The 20,741-nt window shown below is 36.0% G+C and overlaps 1 protein-coding gene and 1 long non-coding RNA gene across 5 annotated transcripts; one reads left to right on the top strand and one right to left on the bottom strand.

Annotated features, from left to right (window-relative positions):
- Positions 1,987-17,004, top strand: LOC109361371 (uncharacterized protein sll1770-like). 4 transcript variants are annotated; one of them, XM_019606888.1, is made up of 21 exons: positions 1,987-2,542; positions 3,466-3,601; positions 3,735-3,901; positions 4,449-4,569; positions 4,881-4,981; positions 5,270-5,368; positions 6,025-6,135; positions 6,243-6,322; positions 6,454-6,523; positions 6,610-6,683; positions 6,790-6,859; positions 6,956-7,044; positions 13,803-13,927; positions 14,335-14,415; positions 14,499-14,559; positions 14,656-14,710; positions 14,795-14,893; positions 14,983-15,072; positions 15,588-15,647; positions 15,756-15,879; positions 16,821-17,004. In XM_019606888.1, exons 1-20 carry the CDS (start codon positions 2,120-2,122, stop codon positions 15,870-15,872), a joined length of 2,229 nt encoding a protein of 742 aa, XP_019462433.1. In that variant the 5' UTR covers positions 1,987-2,119; the 3' UTR covers positions 15,873-15,879; positions 16,821-17,004. The 4 variants fall into 4 exon arrangements, with proteins under 4 accessions (XP_019462433.1, XP_019462413.1, XP_019462430.1 ...); XM_019606868.1 differs by having other exon boundaries at positions 16,811-17,004; XM_019606885.1 differs by having other exon boundaries at positions 15,756-15,883.
- On the bottom strand, positions 18,632-19,317 carry LOC109361420. Its single transcript, XR_002109294.1, has 2 exons — positions 19,118-19,317; positions 18,632-18,974 (listed from the first exon to the last, which is right to left on the bottom strand). It is a non-coding gene; the product is annotated as an uncharacterized LOC109361420 (long non-coding RNA).

The raw sequence follows: 20,741 nt of genomic DNA, 5'->3' as shown, positions 1-20,741 counted from the left end.
GTTACCATCAACCCAAAAACCCTTGTCAAAGACGCATCGTTTTAAGGTCATTGGATCAATGCATGTGACTTGGAAATATGAATTCTATAATGTAATTTTCTTAGTATGATATTAAGGCTGGGTTAATGTTTTCTGGAGTGAGAACAAAGTAATTTTATCCATGTAATACATTTGATGTCATTCAATTAAGTTGGGAAGCTAGCTTTCAAATAGAGAAGTAACTTCCAAGGCAAAATTTGGGTCATGCTATCTTTGACAAAACTAGTTGAAAGTGGTAAAATTGGAGTTAGAAGTTACGATTAATGGATTGAATTAGCTTTATTTTGATAAAATTAGTTGTATGATTAATTAAAATTGACTAAATCACTTAAAATAATATGTAATATTACATTGAATTGGATAACAAAATGATTAGTTGTTGAAAAATTACAAGACAGAAATGAGAAAACAATTATTACCAACTCTTAATACTAGCTTATGCATATCATTTCTAGTATTATCCAGTACTGAACAATTAGGCACTAGACAAAGATAATGATGATATTGAATTATTTTTCAAGAAAATAGATTTAAAAATAAGATAATCGTTCTTTCTATTATATTTCAATACTGAACTATTAGCTATTAGAAAAGTAAGTTACTTTGTCAATAAAGTACAATATATTAAATGAAGTGCGACTCGAAACGTGCTCAACTAAATGTGTTAGTCGTTATCATAAAATAACTAAAAATTTACTTCAACCCTTTTACCTACCAAAGTTTGGACAAAAGTAATTAGAAGAATTTAATTGGTTAAATTACATGTGTGAGTATTTAAATCTTAAAGTTTCTAAAGCAAGTTATAATCATTTTTAATTTAGAAAAATATGTATATACTAACAATGTAAGAGTTTTTAATATTGTCATTATATAATCCATTATTTACTTTCAATTATCATTAACTTTTCATAGAAAATAATTCAAATAAATAGTAATAATACATAAACTGATTGTGTTTAAATCTTTACGGTACTCCTATTTTAATTTCCTTTTAGCATCCCTTTGTAAGATATCACATGAGTTCTTCATCCAAGATAAAAACAAAGTCTAAAAAAAATCTTAAATACTAAAGATTTGTAATAAATATTACACTTATACACACTTATCACCATCTATCTATTTAAGGATATTTAATTTGAATTTATTTTTGTCCTCTGTTTTTTAATTAGAAAAACCAAGTTAGTTTTTCATAGTATTAGTTTATGTGAAATATTATGGAATATTCTTCCTTTCTCCTTCAAACCCACAGCTGCAAATCTCATTAGGTAGTTATGTAGTTTTCAATTGGATAAAACCAGCTGTCGAGTGGAAAATATTAAATATTCCAGCCAAACCTTTGGTCCAGTATTAATACATTCAACCAAAATATTAATGATTCAATTCCTAGAACCAATATTTATTGGAAGAAACATTCACGTATCTCTAAAATAATATTTGGTTATTCAAAATTTTTATGTTTACAAATATTGCTTATGAAAATCTAAAAACTCAAAATAATACTAAAAATATAAAATATAAGTCAATTTAATCATTTTTAATATTTCTCAACTACAGAATTTTTAATTATTTTTTGAGGACCAATTTGATACAAAAGACTAAAAAATATTTCTGTTAAAAATCATCTTCAAACTACCAATTCGACTATTATCACTTATCTCACTCCTGTTGAACATATCACCAAAACCCAATTTTTATGTTTTTTTATACACTAAGGATATTTTTTAGGAACTAATTTATTTTAAATTTGTGATTAATTATTCCAATAAATGCCATTTCCAAAAAATTGTATCTTCAATCTTAAAATTTAATGAGACCTTACCTCACTAGATCCAGTGTAATAGTAATAACTAATTACAAACACTGAAACACAAGTAATAGGTCAACCTAGTTTTTTGTGGACAAGACAACCCGCGAAAATCCCCGACCAATCAAAACCCACAAAAACCTTTCTCTTCTCATCTTCATTTCGCCACGTGTCCTTATCCCACTGTCTCTTTCAACCTTCAACGCCATGAATGAATGAATACTAACTAGGGTTTCACCTTCACCTTCACCTTCTCTCTCTTCATTCCTTCATTCAATGGCTTCCCCTTCTCTCTCCTTACCCGACCTCACTTTTCTCTCTCCACTCACCCACCGCGTTTCTCTCTCTAAACCCCCATCACGCAATTTCATTTCACGGAACACAACACGGTTCTGCAGTGTCACACTTCGCACGAGAACGCGTGCTGTGAAGGAAGAAGGAGCGGTGGTTGAAGAAAGAGTGAATGATGTGAAGTGGAGTGGGAATGGATTTGCTGGTGGAGGAGGAAATGGGTCAGTGAAGAAGAGTAAGTGGGTGGTGAAGGAGAGTGAGTTAGTGAAGTATGTGAATGGGAACGGTGTTGCGGCGGCGAAGGGAGTTGTGGTGGAAGATAATGCTGAAGATGGGAGGAAGAAGAGAGTGGAGGAGATTGGCAAAGAAGATGCGTGGTTCAAAAAATCTGGGGAGTCACAAGTTCAGGTATGATTCTCTGGTGTTGAGTTATTAGCTTCATTAGTTAGGTTGAAGAAAAGTGATTGTTTAGAAGCTGAATTTGATGAATCACAAATGTTTTTAATAGGAAAGTTCCCGATTCCTAAAAACGGCACTTGTTGAGAGAGACACCCATATACTTCCAAAGTGATTAATTCCGTACCCATAGCTGAGAGATACCCTTGGTAGTACCAAAAAAATAGGAATTTTTTCTCAGCAAAATTAGAGTCCATTTTTAGGCTTAAAAATGTGATCATCTGGAAATTTGTTTAGGATAAACATTTTTGTGAAAACCTAAATAATTCAGCTTATTCAGAAAAGATGAATTCCAGCTTCTTTTTGCCGTGTTAACATATTTATTAACAAATAAACAAAACAACCCAACCACCCAAACATATGAATGTCAAAAGTGACTTTTATTTATTTTATTTCACATCAAAATGATGCATTTTTTTAATTTGAAAAATCGCCTTTACAAATAGGCTTGTAGCTTCTCAAAAAGTTGAGTCTCACTGTTTCAGTCTTATTTTTAATTTCCGTTTCTTTTTTGGAAATGCTCGACTACACAAACATGCAAGTATCAGACCTGAGTTTTACTAATCAAAAATCAAAATAACCTTAAACAAATGGGTGTTTAGATACTGTTGGCGACTCAGCAAGTGGGTTATTAGCAAGTACTTTGATTCATTGTATTTTGCTAACCATGAATGTTGATTGATTACTTGGGTTGTACGTCGGCTATGTTGTTAGTGTAGATAGATTTACTTAAAATATTGGTCGGGTTAATTTGCTGAGTTGTTAAACTAATTTGACTAGCTTGTAATTAAGATATCCAAAGATGCTTTGTTATAGAAGGAAAAAACATTATGTTCAAGATTGCACATATGAGATGAATGCCTGATTTTTCGCAGGTAGCAGCTGCACCTGGTGGTCGCTGGAGCAGATTCAAGACTTACTCGACTATCCAGAGAACATTGGAAATTTGGGGATTTGTTGTAACGTTTATCTTTAAGGCTTGGTTGAATAATCAGAAGTTTTCATATAGAGGTTTGTCATTTGTCAACTGTAGATTATGATAGAAGTTTCAAACCATTGGAATCACGTGCTGCTACTAAGCTTGAAGAAGCACTTTTTTATTAGTAAACAAATTTCGTGTTTCAGTCATGTGAGTTATTTACAGGAGGAATAACTGAGGAAAAGAAAACCTTACGGCGAAAGATCCTTGCAAAGTGGCTGAAGGAAAGCATTCTGAGATTAGGTCCTACATTCATCAAAATTGGCCAGCAATTCTCTACGAGGGTTGACATTCTTCCCCAAGAATATGTTGACCAGCTGTCAGAACTTCAGGTTAAATTAGAATTTAAACAGCATTTATAAGATTATTTCCCTGCATGGCGATATTTTGAATTCGCTTTTTGTTGCATTGCCTTTTTCTTCTCTATTGTTATTTGTAGTTGTGTCTATAGTTTCATGGGGGGAAAATAAAAAAATGCCTCTAACTTTTAGGATTGTTCTTTTATTTCTTTATTTGAGGCTTGGCTTTCTACCATCAATATTCTCTTAGTTGTTTCATAAGAAATCATGTGGTGATCTCCTACCAAATTCAGAATCATCTATGTGTACTTATGTTGGAAGCCATTACATGAGAGACAATTTTGTTTTATAAGGTAGGTTTGAGGCATTGGCGCCCTTGTGTTTTTGAGTAAATCTTGTATGTCTAGTTTGGCAGGAAGCAGTGCTCTTTGACACTAGGAGTGCGAATGTTTCATTTTTATGTTTAGAAAGCTGATGACAAAAGCACCTTGGCAGAAAAACTGAAAGCTTAAATCTAAAAGAGAAAAAACATATTAAGGTTGCATTTTTCAGGGCCTAAGTTACATTTTTTTGGGTTCAGGATCAAGTTCCTCCATTTCCCTCTGAGACTGCTGTAGCTATTATTGAAGAGGAGCTTGGATCTCCTATAGATGGCATCTTTGATCAGTTTGACTACGAACCAATAGCTGCTGCAAGTCTTGGTAACCAAACTTTTACATTTCATGTGCCTTCAATAAAATCTGAGAAGGAAATGAGATCAAGTGTACCTGGGTTTTAGATTTAAACGTAATATTAAATTAGAAGAAAGGAATAATGAAAGACTAATTTTAAATCATCCTACAGTCGTACTTACTAAATAATGAATATATTAAATGCTTTTTATATTTGTAAGACATTGGATATATTACTTTTTCATTTAATATTGTCTTTATTAACATGAGGAGGATTAGTAAGACGATTTTATAGCAGGATACAGCAAAACTCATAGTTAAATACATTTCATCTAATGCAGGTCAGGTTCATCGTGCGAAGTTAAAGGGACAGGATGTTGTTATTAAAGTGCAAAGGCCTGGTCTCAAGGGTCTTTTTGATATCGATCTTAAAAACCTAAGGGTCAGTGTTATAAGTATTTCGTATACCCTTATGCTTCTAATGCTGTGTGCAACTTTGATTGTACTTTTTGATTAATCTGTTGTTTTCTCCTTAATTTTTCTTATAATTTTTAGTAAACTGACAAGATCAGATCTAGAAAGGCTTATACGAGATTTTAACTATTTTTAATATTTATTTTTGTTATCCTTTTCATTGCGAATGATTGTTAATATACTTCCAGGTTCCGCCTTGTGCAGATATTGGCAGTGCTGCTTAAAATACTCATACCTGGACCTTTTTTCACTACAGGTTATTGCTGAATATCTTCAAAAAGTTGATCCTAAATCAGATGGTGCAAAGAGGGATTGGGTTGCTATTTATGATGAGTGTGCCTCCGTTTTATATCAGGTGACGATATTCTGGAAAATCACTGCACTCTTAGTTTACTTTATTGGTGACATCTTTATTGATGACATCTTTATTGGTGCAATTTTGTTTTAATGAATTCAAACTATAAGATTGCATAGGAAGACTACTACTTTGGAGTTTGATTTAAGTTTGGATGCATGAGATGGGTCTATTGGCTGGCTCTTCTCTGTGGTATTGCACATGTGCAAACCAAGGAAGTTCCTTTAGGTCATGGGAGATTTTTATAACAAAGTTCTAGTAAATACTTTTGAAGGTTAATTGAGAAGCTCCTTAATCAAACAAGAAGAGATAATTAAGGGTGTTACTTCAGTTGTTTTGACAGAAGGGATAGGGTAGCCTGCAATTTACCTGGCTAGATAATAATGGAATAAAATGGAAGAAAAGGATTTATGATGTGTAGGTATAGAGGCATGTTTTTTGAGTTTTTCATACTTCATCAGTTGTTTTCTAAAACCAAGAATGGCATAATTACTTCGGAAGTGTTAAAGTGGATCTGATGCATTAATAAAGGGATTATTGTAGCAATTATTGCAAAGGTTGGGAGGGTCGAGTTCTAGACCTTATTCTCGTTTCCATATGATGTTTGCATGTGTTTTCTGCACATTCTCTATATAACTTGAATTAACTATTTTCAGGAGATTGATTATACCAAGGAAGCTACTAATGCAGAACTATTCGCGAGTAACTTTAAGAACATGAGTTATGTGAAAGTCCCTGCCATTGTATGGGATTATACCACACCACAGGTGTGACCTTCATTTCTCTTATAGATATATTGCAAATCTGCATCTTTCCCACTTCACTTGTGATATTTTTCTTATTTATCTGTAATTTAACTATTTATCCAATTCAGATTCTGACAATGGAGTATGTTCCCGGGATTAAAATTAACAAAATACAAGCTTTAGATCAGCTGGGTGTTGATCGCACAAGGTTAACAGAATTTTTCTTTCTCATTTTTGTCAAAATAATCGGCAATGTTACCTTTTGTTTCTGTGCACCTGAACAACCGAGGATGTCATATAAAGTTCAAATGCATATAACATTTGATTTATCGTCTACAGGTTAGGGCGATATGCTGTCGAGTCTTACTTGGAGCAGATTCTATCACATGGTTTCTTCCATGCTGACCCTGTGAGTTCTCATGTTTAATTATTATCATTCAGGAAGTTTGATTTGTTGTTTCTTGTGTGTAATTATTTTGTAAATTGTTCATGCAGCATCCTGGAAATATTGCAGTTGATGATGTCAATGGTGGGAGATTGATCTTTTATGATTTTGGTATGATGGGAAGGTATGTTCTTTGACTTTTCTGTCCATTTAAAATATGAATTTACAAGTCACATTTTAAACTTTGAGATGACTGTGTTTGCAAATATGTTTGGAGTTGCTTCTTACAGTATCAGTCAAAATGTCCGAGAAGGTTTACTTGAAACTTTTTATGGAGTTTATGAGAAGGATGCAGACAAGGTAAAGTAACTGTTTCCCGTAATGCTATGAACAAGAGCATGATATCCATTCTTGACTCTCAAATTCTTAGCAATTGAAGTTGGTGCACTGGTGTAGGTCCTTCAAGCAATGATTCAAATGGGTGTTCTTGTCCCAACTGGAGATATGACCGCTGTTAGACGGACAGCACAGTTCTTTCTCAATAGGTAAGTTTATTGAACCCTTAGTGAGCATAAATCAATAGTAGAAAAACCTCCAGACTTTGGTGCTTGGGAAAATAATTTTTCTACAAGTCTATATCATTATATGGAGAAGTATATGGATTGTAAATTATTGATTTCAATACATGCCAAGGCCTCTTAAAACACTCAAGTGTTATAACTTCTAAGTAGGAGAATAGTTTCCTTTTATCTTGGAAAAGGCAAAAAAAAAATTCATTGACTGGGGCTTGTCCTAAAGCTGAAGCACTTGTCTGTCCTGATTAGTTATGTTAGAAATCTGGTGATATTTCCCAGTGAGGGTTGGCTCAATTGGTAGGATCAAACTACATTGACTAAAGGTCTTGGGTTTGAATATTGCTAGTGATCCTTCATTGGCAGTGTTGGACCCATCCGCAATTGGAGAGCCTCCAACCATCGGGGAGTCCCTTTGTTATCAGGCACGAGAAGTGTAAAGAGCCACAGGTGAAACCCCAAGTGTTAAAACCGCAAATACAGAGGTGAGCTCACCTAACATCCAGAACAGATTGGCACATGAGGAAAATGGGCCCAAGATTTGGAAAGTCTATACTAGACGAGCAAAGAATGGGACATGGGAAAATGCTGAGGGAGCAAGAGCAAAGGGACAAAATGTGAGGGGCTAATTGAGTGCACACTTTTTTGTTACTTATAGGTAAGAGAGAGAAGGAGGGGTATCTTTTTGGGAATAGATCATTCTGTTAAGAATGGAATAGAGAGTACTACTCTCTATTAGGAGCCTTGCTCTATGGCAATAAAACCTTCTATTGTAAATGTTTTCATCACCTTTCTATTAAATAATACACTATTTCCTGTTTACCTTCTTAAATATTCTGTTGTTGTCTTACTTTTGTGAGTTTTGCTGTTTAAGTTCATAACAAACTGGCCCAACCTGCCGGATCCGCTGACGTAAGGACCGATGACAAAAGGATCTACAGACGTTGAATGCCACCGAAGAAGAAGACGACCCAACTTGGAGAAATGGAAGCAAAGGTCGCTGCGATGGAGAATGAATTGATCAACATCAAAATTACGATGGCGCGAAAATGAAAGAAAGGGCAGAGGAAAATCAAAACAACCTGGTGGCTCTGTTGATGAGGAATCTGGAGAAGGAGCAATACCCGAGCCAAAATGTGAATGAATCAGAGAAGGAAGAAGTACTCCCTAAACGTTGGGAAATCAACACATGAGAAGGAGAGAAACTCGGAATCACCAACCGAAAGAAACGGCTCCAACACGGGAATGAGACATTTGCAAGGCGATGCTCTCAACGATTTCCGACAATCTGTCAAGAAGGTGGAGCTGCCAATGTTCAACGAAGAAGACCCAGCGGGGTGGATCTCACGAGCTGAAGTTTATTTCCGGGTACAGGATACTCACGAAGAGGTTCGAGTTAGTTTGGCTCAACTTTGTACGGAGGGATCAACTCTACATTTTTTCAATTCCTTGTTGAACGAGGAGGATGAACTCACCTGGGAACGGTTGAAAATGGATCTCAGAGATAAATATGGAGGATTCAGAGAAGGGAGTGTGTATGAACAACTCATGACACTCCGACAACGTAGCAGTGTGGAGGAATATATCCAGGAATTTGAGCGAGTAACGTCATAGTTGAGAAAATTACCAGATGACCAATTTTTTGGTTATTTTTTTGCATGGGTTGAAGGATGAAATTCATGCAAAAATCAGAAGCTTGAAGGCGTTGGGACCTATTTCTCGGGCATGTTTCATGAACGTAACTAGGGCAGTGGAAAAGGAGGTACAAGGAAGAAATCTGGGCTTTAATCCAAACCGTAGGGGTGATACTCGTTTTGGATCGGGTTTTCAAACGAGTCAATTCTCATGCCCAAGTCCAAATTCACATTAGAACAAAATGAACACGGAATGGGTGATGGTGAACGGAGCAAAGGAGAGTTGGATACAGACCCATGGTCTAGGAAAAAATGAAAACAATGGCAGTGGACCAAGGCCCAATATGAGGTCAGATGTAAATGAAAGAAATTTTTTTGGCCCTAAAGACAGAGACACTAAGCATTTGAGTTACCAAACTCTTATGGAAAGAAAACAAAAGGAACTTTACTACAAATGTGGAGGACCTTACCATCCTCTTCATTAATGTCCCGAGAAGCAACTTCGCATCATGGTGCTGGACGAATTAATAGAAGAGGAGGAGGAAGTGGGCAAAGAGCAATTAGAGGATGAGGAGACTGATAGGGAGTGCAATATCTTGAGAGTAGGGGGTTTGGGGAGTAATAAGGAAAATACCCCATGCACCCTGAAATTGCAGGGGATGATCTAGGGTGTGTCGTTGTTGATTCTGGTAGACAGTGGCGCTACTCATAATTTCCTATCTAGGACGTTGGTAGAGTCGATGGGATGGAGTAGTGAGAAGACACGAAGCATAAAATCCGGTTGGGTGATGGCCATAAGGTGGAAACAGCGGGGATGCGTAGAGGGATGAAGGTTGAACTGAATGGTGTGGAGTTTCTTATCGATGTTTATTTGTTCAATTTAGAAGAAATTGACATTATCCTGGGAATTTCATGGCTGTCCAGTTTAGGCGAAATGGTGGTGGATAGGAAGCAACAAAAAATGGTATTCACTTGGCAGGGGGCACAGATCAACCTTGCTGGGAAGGATTGCGATTTGGAGGGAAATGGAACCTTGCAGAACCTGTTAGTGCAGTCAAATAAACGGTTGGCAAATTTAAACATGTCCACGAAGGTGGGATCCAGGGAGGGCAACAGTGACAAGGGTTAAGGGATTACGCCAGAACAACAATTTGCATTAAAGGAATTGTTGGAAAAGTTTCACAAGGTTTTTCAAGAACCTAACGGAATGCCACCGAAGAGAACAAGGGAACATGCCATCAATCTTCTTCCTGGAGAAGGACCGGTAAATGTTCGACCCTATCGTTATCCTCATCATAATAAAGATGAAATAGAAAGACATACTAATGAGATGTTGACTTTGGGAATTATCAGGAACAGCTAAAGTGCTTATTCTAGCCCCGTGATTTTAGTGAAGAAGAAAGACAGTTCATGGCGTTTGTGTGTGGACTATCGTGCATTAAACAAAATCACCATCCCTGATAAATTTCCTATTCCGGTAATTGACGAACTATTGGATGAAGTTCATGGAGCTCGGTTCTTTTCAAAACTGGATCTGAAATCTGGTTATCATCAGGTTTGTGTGAAGGTGGAAGATGTGGAAAAAACTGTATTTAGTACTCATGATGGACATTAAGAATACAAGGTAATGCCTTTTGGACTCATGAATGCTCCTGTTACATTTCAATCATTGATGAATGAAGTTTATCGGCCAATGCTACGGAAATGGGCGTTGGTGTTCTTTGACGACATTTTGGTTTACAGCCACAATTGGGATTCACATCTACATCATTTATCCGATGTGTTACAGGTATTGCAGCGGCAGAAACTAGTTGCCAACAGGAAGAAGTGCCAATTTCCCCAAAGGTCAATAGCATACCTCGATCACATTGTTTCACATGAAGGAGTGGCTAGGGATCCGAAGAAGGTTTCAAGTGTATGGCAGTGGCCTATTCCTAAGAATGTAAAAGGCGTAAGAGGTTTTCTGGGCCTCACAGGATACTATCGAAAATTTATGAAGGATAATGGGAAAGTTGCAAGGCCTCTAACAGATCTCACCAAGAAGGAAGGTTTTGTTTGGAATGCTAAAACTCACGCAGCTTTTGAGGAACTCAAATAGAGGATGACCACAACACTGGTTCTAGCATTACCGGATTTCGCCAGAGAGTTCACCATGGAATGTGATACTTCCGGACATGACATTGGGGCTATTCTAACTCAACAGGGTAGACCCGTTGCCTATTTCAGTAAAGCATTGGGTGAAAGGAACTTGACAAAATCTGCATATGAAAAGGAATTGATGGCAGTGGCTTTGGCCATACAACACTGGAGACCCTACTTGTTATGCAAAAAATTCACGGTTTGTACAGATCAAAAGAGTTTCAAAGAGCTTTTGATGCAGAAAATCAACACGGTAAATCAACAAAATTGGGCAGCCAAACTTTTGGGATATAGCTTCAACATCCTTTACAAACCAGGCCAAGAGAATAGAGGGGTAGATGCACTTTCCCTGAGAGATGAGGAGGTCACGTTACAATCTATGGTCTATTATCTCATTTGGGTGGATAGCAAGGCTATTCTCGAGGAAACCAACAATGATGAGGTTATGCAGAAAATTCTGGCAGATTTGCAGGAGGGAAATCTTACCAAACTGGGATATTCGTGGGACAATGGAGTATTATTGTATGGAGGCAGATTGGTAGTGTCGAGACATTCATCGTGGATCCCAACCTTGCTAAAAGAATACCACACAACCCCACAGGGAGGCCATTCAGGATTCTATTGTACCTACCGAAGGTTGGCAGCAAATCTATATTGAATAGGCATGAAAGGGGATGTTCAGCGGTTTGTCAGAGAATGTGATGTTTGTCAAAGGCAGAAATATGTGACTACAACTCCTGGGGGGCTACTGCAGCCACTCCCCATCCCTGAGAAAATATGGGACGAGGTGTCCATGGACTTCATCACTGGGTTGCCTAAGTCTAAAGGATACGAAGCTATTTTTGTGGTGGTTGATAGGTTGTCCAAGTACAATCATTTTATTCCGTTGAAGTATCCGTATACAGCCAGAGTTGTTGCAGACACATTCATAAAGGAAATTGTGCGGTTACACGGATTTCTAGCTTCCATATTAAATGATAGGGACCCAATTTTCGTGAGTAATTTGTGGAAAGAACTTTTCAGAATGCAGGGCACTCAGCTGAAGATGAGCATTGCTTATCATCACAAACTGATGGGCAAACGGAAGTCATCAACAAATGTTTAGAGACTTTCTTACGTTGCTTTATAGTAGATCAACCATAGGGGTGAGTGTTGTGGTTACACTAGACAGAATTCTGGTACAACACCGCATATCACGGGTCAACTGGAGGCACTCCTTTTGAAGCAGTGTATGGGCGGAAACCACCTTCTTTGATTAAGGTGCAACATGGGGATGTGAAAGTTGAGACTATTCAAAGAGAATTAATGGATAGGGATGAAGCTTTGAGGCAGCTAAAGTATAACCTTAGCCGAGCTCAAAATCGAATGAAGGAGTATTCAGATCAGAAAAGAACCGAGACAAATTTTGTGAGTGGGTTTTTCTGAAGTTACGACCCCATAGACAACACTCAGTCACAACCAGAATCAACCCCAAACTCTCTGCTCGATTTTATGGCCCTTTTGAAATAATAGAACGGGTTGGGGCAATAGCTTATAAGTTGAATCTGCCTCATGTATCCAAAATACATCCGGTGTTTCATGTATCACTTCTTAAGAAAGTTGTCGACAACTACTAGGTTCAAGAGGAACTGTCTAAAGGGTTGGAAGGAGATTGTGCTGATTTACTCCAACAACAGTCCTTGCTAAACGAAAGGTGATTCAAAAGGGAGAAAAGGTGTCCCAGTGGTTAATCCATTGGGCTGGAAAAACTCTTGAAGATGCAACATTGGAAGACGAATTCACAATTCGCAGTCAGTTTCCTAAATTTAATCTTGAGGACAAGACTCATACTGAAGACGACAGTAGTGTTAGAATCGTAAATACAAAGGTGGGCTCAACTAACATCCATAACAGATTGGCACATGAGGAAAATGGGTCCAAGATTTGGAAAGTCCATATTAGACGAGCAAAGAAGGGGACATGGGAAAATGCTGAGGGGGCAAGAGCAAAGGAACAAAATGCGAGGGGATAATTGAGTGCACACTTTTTTGTTACTTATAGGCAAGAGAGAGAAGGAGGGGTATCCTTTTGGGAATAGATCATCCTATTAAGAATGGAATAGAGAGTACTACTCTCTATTAGGAGCCTTGCTCTATGGCAATAGAACATTCTATTGTAAATGTTTTCATCATCTTTCTATTAAATAATACACTATTCCCTGTTTACCTTCTTAAATATCCTGTTGCTGTCTTACTTTTGTGAGTTTTGCTGTTTAAGTTCTTAACACCAAGTCTTGAACCAAAACCTTAAGGTAATGGTTCCGTGAGTTTTTTTCACTTATAAACTTTTCCACTCTTACCCAATGTGCGACTTCACACTTGAATATACCTAACAATCTTCTCCAAGTGTGGGTACCATACACTTACCAGTCCACTCCCCTTAAGACTATCATATCCCATCGAACCATCGACTCTGATACCACTTGTTGGCCGCTAACAGAGAGCCTCCAGCTATCTGGGAGTCACTTTGTTACCAAACATGATAAGAGTAAAGAACCACAAGTGAGATACCAAGTCTTGAACCAATACCTTAAGACAATGGTTCCATGAGTCTTTTCCACTTATAAACTCTTCTACTCATTCCCTCGTATACAATTTTGGATTTCACACTTAAATATATCCTACAAGTAGGTCATCATCTATTACTACCATTTGAGTCCTTGTTGAGGCTTGTAGCATGCCATAATCTTCAAATGAGGCAACCACCCCTTCGGGTAAACTTTGATATTCCAAAATGGATAGAAACATGTTGATATTTATTTGAAAATTGTTATGGCACATTTCTGACTAGTTGCCAGGTTTAAAATATTTTCTTCTCTCAGACTCTCACTTATATTTTATGGTAGAACAACTTGTCTGTATTGATTAGTTATTTTAGCAATCTATGACCTTGAGTTCTTTAATCTTATTTTTTTGGTAGTTTTGAAGAGCGTCTGGTTGCACAAAGGAAGGAGAGAGAGCTGGCTAAAGCTGAACTTGGGTTCAAAAAACCATTAAGCAAGGAGGAAAAAATAATGAAGAAGAAACAACGTCTGGCTGCTATTGGTAATGCACCTGGTCTATTATTGTCTGTGTCTTTAGGTTTAGATTGTTTGATGTATGCATAGAACAATTATCGTTGATTAAACTGGCCAGATGTGAAGATGAGAATATATGATTTCTAGGTAAGAATATATTGTTTTGACTATTCGGTAAAAGATGTTATTATTTTATCCAGTAGCTTTCATGTAGGTGAAAAGCTTGTACGATTCCAAATGCTATGAATTTTTTACCAAGCTTTCCTGATTGGTTAATATGATTTTGTCCTTGAAGTTTAACAAGACCAGCCTCAACTATAAGTAGATGATCTGCGTCTGAACTTCCATTACTTAAAAATTAAATATGACCTTGGTTCAATACATCATGCAACATGTAGGCTTATAAATTACTTGTATCTGTAATCCTTTAAACAGGTGAAGATTTACTATCCATTGCAGCAGACCAGCCCTTCCGGTTTCCTGCTACATTCACATTTGTTGTTAGATCCTTCTCAGGTAAATATTTTGAAGTTAAAGGGGTTTCTTTGCATGTTCTATGAATGTGACTGCAAGGTAACAAGTCAACATTGTTTCTGCAGTGTTGGATGGTATCGGAAAGGGTCTTGACCCCCGTTTTGATATTACTGAGATTGCCAAACCGTGAGTATGCTCTTCATAGTTTTATATTTTTTTAATATCAAAAGTTTTAACATATGTTTGCAATATCTAACACAACTAGCCTTCCTGGTCATGTAGTTATGCTTTGGAGTTGCTAAAATTCCGCGAGGCAGGAGTCGAAGTTATCCTAAAGGCAGTCACAAGCTTGTTCTTCTGTGCTTGAATTCAGTCCAAGTATTATGATTTTCTTTCTCATATCCTGCTTATAACTGTACAGGATGTCAGAAAGAGATGGGACAGACAATCTCAAGCATTTTACAACTTATTTAGACAAGCTGATCGGATTGAAAAGCTTGCTGAAGTTATCCAAAGATTGGTTTGTAAATATTATTTCACTTGCTTATTTGATTTGTATCTTTTATTTGTTCTGGATGTCTGATATAATTTCACTGTATTTTCCTACAGGAGCAAGGTGACTTGAAGCTCCGAGTTCGAGCTTTGGAATCTGAGAGAGCTTTCCAACGTGTTGCCACTGTCCAGAAGACAATAATGAATGTGAGTGAAGCTGGCATATAACTTAGTGGAATTACAAGTTTACTTGTTTCTTGGAATTTGGTTCGAGTCTGTTTAACAACCTGTTAACTTTCATGTATCTGTCATTCTTTGGAGCCATGCATGACATTCAAATTTATTATAATACTTTAAGTAACCATTAGCTGTTGGGTAATCACACTTGCAATGGAAACAACTCATTAAATTATGGAAATGAGAATGAATACTTTTACTGCTTCATGTAATTTATTAAATAAACCTACCTGCCCTTACATGATTATACTTATCTTTGTTCAGTTTTTAAGAAAAATAAAATTGGGACCTTATGCATTTGTGAATACCTGTACAAGCAGGTGTATGTTGACTCTTGACACAAGTATATTCCATGAATAAATGTTTTGTAAACCAAATGCAAGATTTGTGTAGTTATCTCTTAAGGTTAATGTATGATATTTTTATACGAAAAAAAAATTTGTTGGCATGATGTATACTCATGTTAACTTTGTGTCAATTAACAGGCAGTAGCTGCTGGGAGCCTAATAAATCTTGCAACAATTCTGTATCTCAATTCAATTAGGGTAAGCTGTTCCCATCCCGCTTGTTTTCCTCGCGGTGATTATCAAAGTCAATTAATTGATTATCTGGTGTTACTTTGTAGTTCCTCAATTCTCTGTTATCTTTTTCAGGTGCCTGCCACCATAGCTTATTTCTTTTGTGCAATCTCTGGTCTTCAAGTTCTCATTGGTATTGTGAAGACCAAGAAGCTAGATGAACGGGAGCGGTTGATTACAGGGACTGCTTAAGCAACTACTAGGTGAATGTTGAGTTATTTTTTTGATGATAAAAAATTAATGTGTTGTTCACGTTTAAGATAATAGGCTAGAATGTTAATTAGGTGGTCAACAAATTGTTTGGGAAGTTTTTGTCATGGAGGTTTTTTCCTCATCATGGGGAGGGTGAGCTTGATACAACCAGTAAGTTGTTGCTTAATGACCATGAGATCATGAGCTTAAATATCGGAAACAGTCTCTTCACTTGCAGACCCTCTAAGTGGATGCCTCGTGCACTGGGCCACTCTCTATGGTGGTTGTTTATGCTTTGTGACCTAGTGGCTATAGATTCTAGTTGTGTAGACAACTCTTCGATTCACCGGGGTTAAGGTTTAGGCTGCATACATCTGGGCCTCCTCATATTGGAACCGTGAATGATAGGGTCTCATGCATTGGACCTCCCTCTTATATTGTCTGGTTCTAAATTTGGAAATTGATTTATGGTTTTTGAGACTAAGCATTTGACTAAGAAACTTACATGTAAGAAAATGTTACTTGATTACATTCCGATGTATCAGAATACTGTGTTCCAACGCCTTGGTTAATTGCCACGATAACAGAATTAGCCACTTGTGGTAAACTGGTAATAGGTCTTTCCCCCCATAAATATCCATCCACTTCTCCTTGATACTTATCCTCCCTAAAAGCAGCAAAAAAACAAAGATAAAGAGAGGCAACACTCTTTTGTCTATCCTTTCATTCTTATACTATGAACTTTGCATAGCAAATGTGAGCATGAGTTACTAGCATGAAATGCTGATTGCAGAGTCTGTTACATAATTATGAAACAATCAGAGTTTTACGACTCTACATCCGTAAATGGCTTGACACTTGTAATAAATACTTCATAGTTTCCACTGAACATTGTTTTGGATCCTTGGCATGACTCTTGTTGCTTTTGTTTGATTTAGCCCATTGCAGATTCAGGATGGACATGTTGCTCATGTTAAGGTCATGGTTGCAAGTCAACCTCAAGAGCATCAACAGATCAATTTAATAGCCAACATTTTGCAAGGCATCAACATGCATAAACTTTAAACTGGAAATTTTTCTGGAGGCCTCTTCTGTTCAATTGATTACATTTTGCAAGCCACATTTTTGTCTTTAAAATATGAATCCTCTCCTTCCAAATGTAATTTCTGAAAAAGAAGTTCATTATACTTTTTTACTTTATATCCATGTAATCTATAGGCATTGTTGTATTTACCATATATGATATGGTGCAGCTTCCAACAAAATTTGACAGCTGGAAGCTTTGTTTGTAAGTTGTAACTAACGTACATAAATTTATTCAATAAAAATACAAGTGTAAGTATTTGCCATCAAATACATATATTGAACTTAATTGCTGTTGTGATTTTTCTTGCTTGTGTAAGTTTTTTTACAAAGTTTCTTATCACAAGCACCTAACTTTAGGTTCATCACTATGCACACAGATTATTTTGAATTCAAGTTACTGAATTAATTGCATCTAACCCCACCAGATTCTCAAGTGTTGTACTAGGCCAAAGGTCAAAAGTTCGATTCCTATGAACGACATTTGTTAAGAGGGACAACTACACACCCTGAAATTAATTAGTTCTTTAACTATAAGGTAAGGAGATACTCTTGCTTATAAAAAAAATATCTCTCTCAAGCTTCCATCTTTTGTTGTTGTTCAATTCCATCTGTTTTTTATAGCTATAACTGGCTTCCTGATTTAGACCCCTGCTTTTCATGTAAGTTCTTCCTCAAAATAAATGTAACCTTACATGAAAAACTGTGAATCGTATACTTAATGTTACATGTGGACTTAATACACCAGAATAATGACTGAAGTAACAAGCATGGAACATGATATAATATATGTCAAGAAAATCTTATAAGGTTGGTAGATCTTAGGTTGTTGTCTATCTTCCTAGAGGACCTCGATTTATGAAGAATTCCACGTGAACATGTTATGTTTGCTCCCTGTGTCTGAACTCTAAACTAGAATATTGGTTATAAAAACAAATCATTTGACTTTGGTCTATCCAAGTTGGCTCATATTAAAGTTAGTATATTGTTTTTCATTGTGTGGCTATTAACACTCCAAAGTGTTTCTGTATTTCATACTAAGCAATTGCTTTTTCCTCCTTCACTTTGCAAAATGATGTTTGATTGATGAGAAGTGTGAATAAACATTTGTTGGGTCATTAGTCTCATCATTCTTCTTAATATTCTCAACATCAAAATTGAAGTGACAAAGGTTTGATAACCTGAACCCAGTTGAGAAGACAGACATTGCTTAATTAGCAAACAAAACACAAATAAAAAAAAACATGTTCTACAACTTCAACAAAGATGTGGCATTAGCAATGAAAGGAACAAAAAAGTTGAATTAAAAATGTCATGTAATGCACTAGGTTTCTACCCAGTGAAGTTTAATATTGATAAATGTATGCAGTTTTATTCACGCAAACGAGAAGGTGATTTCCAGATTTCGAATCCATAGCCTACAGGTCGCATGGCAAACAACCTTACCGATGTTGCGTTGAGACTCGCCTTAAAAAAATTAATCTTTGAGCTTGGGGCTAGTAGTTATCTGCCAATGTATTGTTGCATTGCTTTGATGAGATCCATCAAAAGAAGTAATGTTTTGTGAAAAGGTGATCATCTTATCATGCTCTCTGTTTTTTTTTTCTTTTTCAATTTCATCATAAGGTGAAATCTGAAAAGCATAAATAATCTTTCTAAATCTAACACTGAACTTAGATGCAGAATCTGAAAAAGGCATTCTTCTCTAATTTTCACTACAACACAGAAACTGGTCCACAGAACTGATCTCATAAAAACAATAAAAAAATAAAAAAAAGCTTATAGACCCTTTGCAATTACTGATATGGCAAGGTAACTCTAGACAAAATGGTATCATTGCAAACAACACATAATCTAGTAATGGAATGAATTTACATTACAAGACATAATGTATTAAAAACATGTCATCTAAGGTAAAGAGTTGGTGTAGACATAGTCTTCATTCTCAAATTCCATTTCTTTTGACCCACCATTTCCTTCATTGCATTCACTCCTTTGTTTTTCACATCCATCTCTTATCTGCATAATAATGAAAATCCAATTTTTATCTCATTCTGGAATATAAAGTATAAGTTTCATAACAATTGTATCTATATCACTAGAATTGAAAAACCAAACAAAATCATTAAGAGGTAAGGATATAGAGTGAGATTCAAACTCACAGTAGTTGTAGAACTGGTAGAACTCACAACACCTTTGTTGATAACTACTCTACCATGAACAACATATATCACATTGAAGGTGAATAACAGAAAGAGAAACAAAGCTAGTATAGAAAATCTCATTGTATTGAACCTACCTAGGTACCTAGCTAACTTGTTTCAAACCTACAATGTCTATATGGTCATGTACAAAGTAGAAAAGACTACTCAACATTATATCTAATTATAATAACATTTTTTTTTTGGGTACTAGGCTCACCTTGTGGATAAAGAACTAACCATTTTGGGATATATGACTTTCCGTCCTAACAAGTATTGCGCTTAGAATTAAATTATTGACATTTTAATCTATATGAGGATATACTGAAACCTTATACTACTAGACTAATATCTCGTTATAATAAAATAATAGAACAAAGGTCTAATAATTCAACCGACAGCACCCACAAGAACTTGATATGTTATATAATATAAAGAGTTTTTCAGTTTCTTCTTCGTTTAACCTGTTTCCTGATTACTAAGCAAAAAGCTCAATTCTCAAGAGCTAGGTTGGCTTATATTGGTGTTTTCTGACTAAAATATACATATATAATGGGAGCTAACATAGAAGAAGAGATTCTGTCATGTGTCAAGAGTCACTTTGAACCCCAACCGTCCAATGTTTCAAATATAATGTGACCCATCAATGAAATGAAATTGATATATAATGAGAAAAAGATGTATGCACTGACAGTGTAAATTTTGTTTACATTGTCACTCCATTATCTACCAATCATTTTTTAATAATGTTTGACTTTTCACAAAAAATAATCCAAATGAAGGGCAGATGATGCAATGATGGTGTATAATTCTTTACACTGTCGGTGCATCAATATTACACTCATTATTTCATTTACAAATAATATAATATATATATATATATATATATCATTTTCTTACATAATACGAACATATATGGTACATCAATATTTGGTTTATGAATAATATGTTGGTGTAAGAGAATTTTGTATTAAATATTACTTAAACAACTATTATCAGTGGGTGAAAAGCAAGTGAAAAAAATAGCAAATATATATGCATTAACAATTTTAAAAACTTATAATATTAAACTCTTAAAAGAATGAAGTTAATTAGACAATATTATAAGAATTTGGCTAATATCTAACAAGCTGAATCTGCCAAATTATCCATTCTCAGGAACTCGCAAATGATACATGCCCATGTTGCTAAATCATCGTTTCAGTCCAATATTTTTGTGCAAACTGCCATGGTTGATGTGTACAATAAAGTGGTGAATTGGGAGATGCATACAACGTGTTTGTTGAAATGCCCAAGAGGGACATTGTGCTTTTTGGAATGCCATGCTGTTAGGTTTTGCTCAATGTGGTTACATTGATAGTTTGTTATCTTCTACGTCAGATGAGGCTTACTTGGATTCATCCTGACTAAGTGACTGCCTTGCTTCTGATTCACGCGACCTTGTACAAAAGAAATATGACATTTGTGAGTCTGATACATTCATTTGGTATTCAAAATGGAGTTTGTGTTGATGTTTTTATAGCCAACACTTAGATTGCTGCATATGCTAAATGCGGGGACTTGTGTTCTGCGGAAATAGTATTCC

The sequence above is a fragment of the Lupinus angustifolius genome, chromosome LG01 (genome assembly GCF_001865875.1).
Source record: "Lupinus angustifolius cultivar Tanjil chromosome LG01, LupAngTanjil_v1.0, whole genome shotgun sequence".
In the NCBI taxonomy this organism is placed as follows: domain Eukaryota; kingdom Viridiplantae; phylum Streptophyta; class Magnoliopsida; order Fabales; family Fabaceae; genus Lupinus; species Lupinus angustifolius.
Note: the sequence above shows the minus strand (reverse complement) of the source record. Positions and strands in the feature narration are given on the sequence as shown.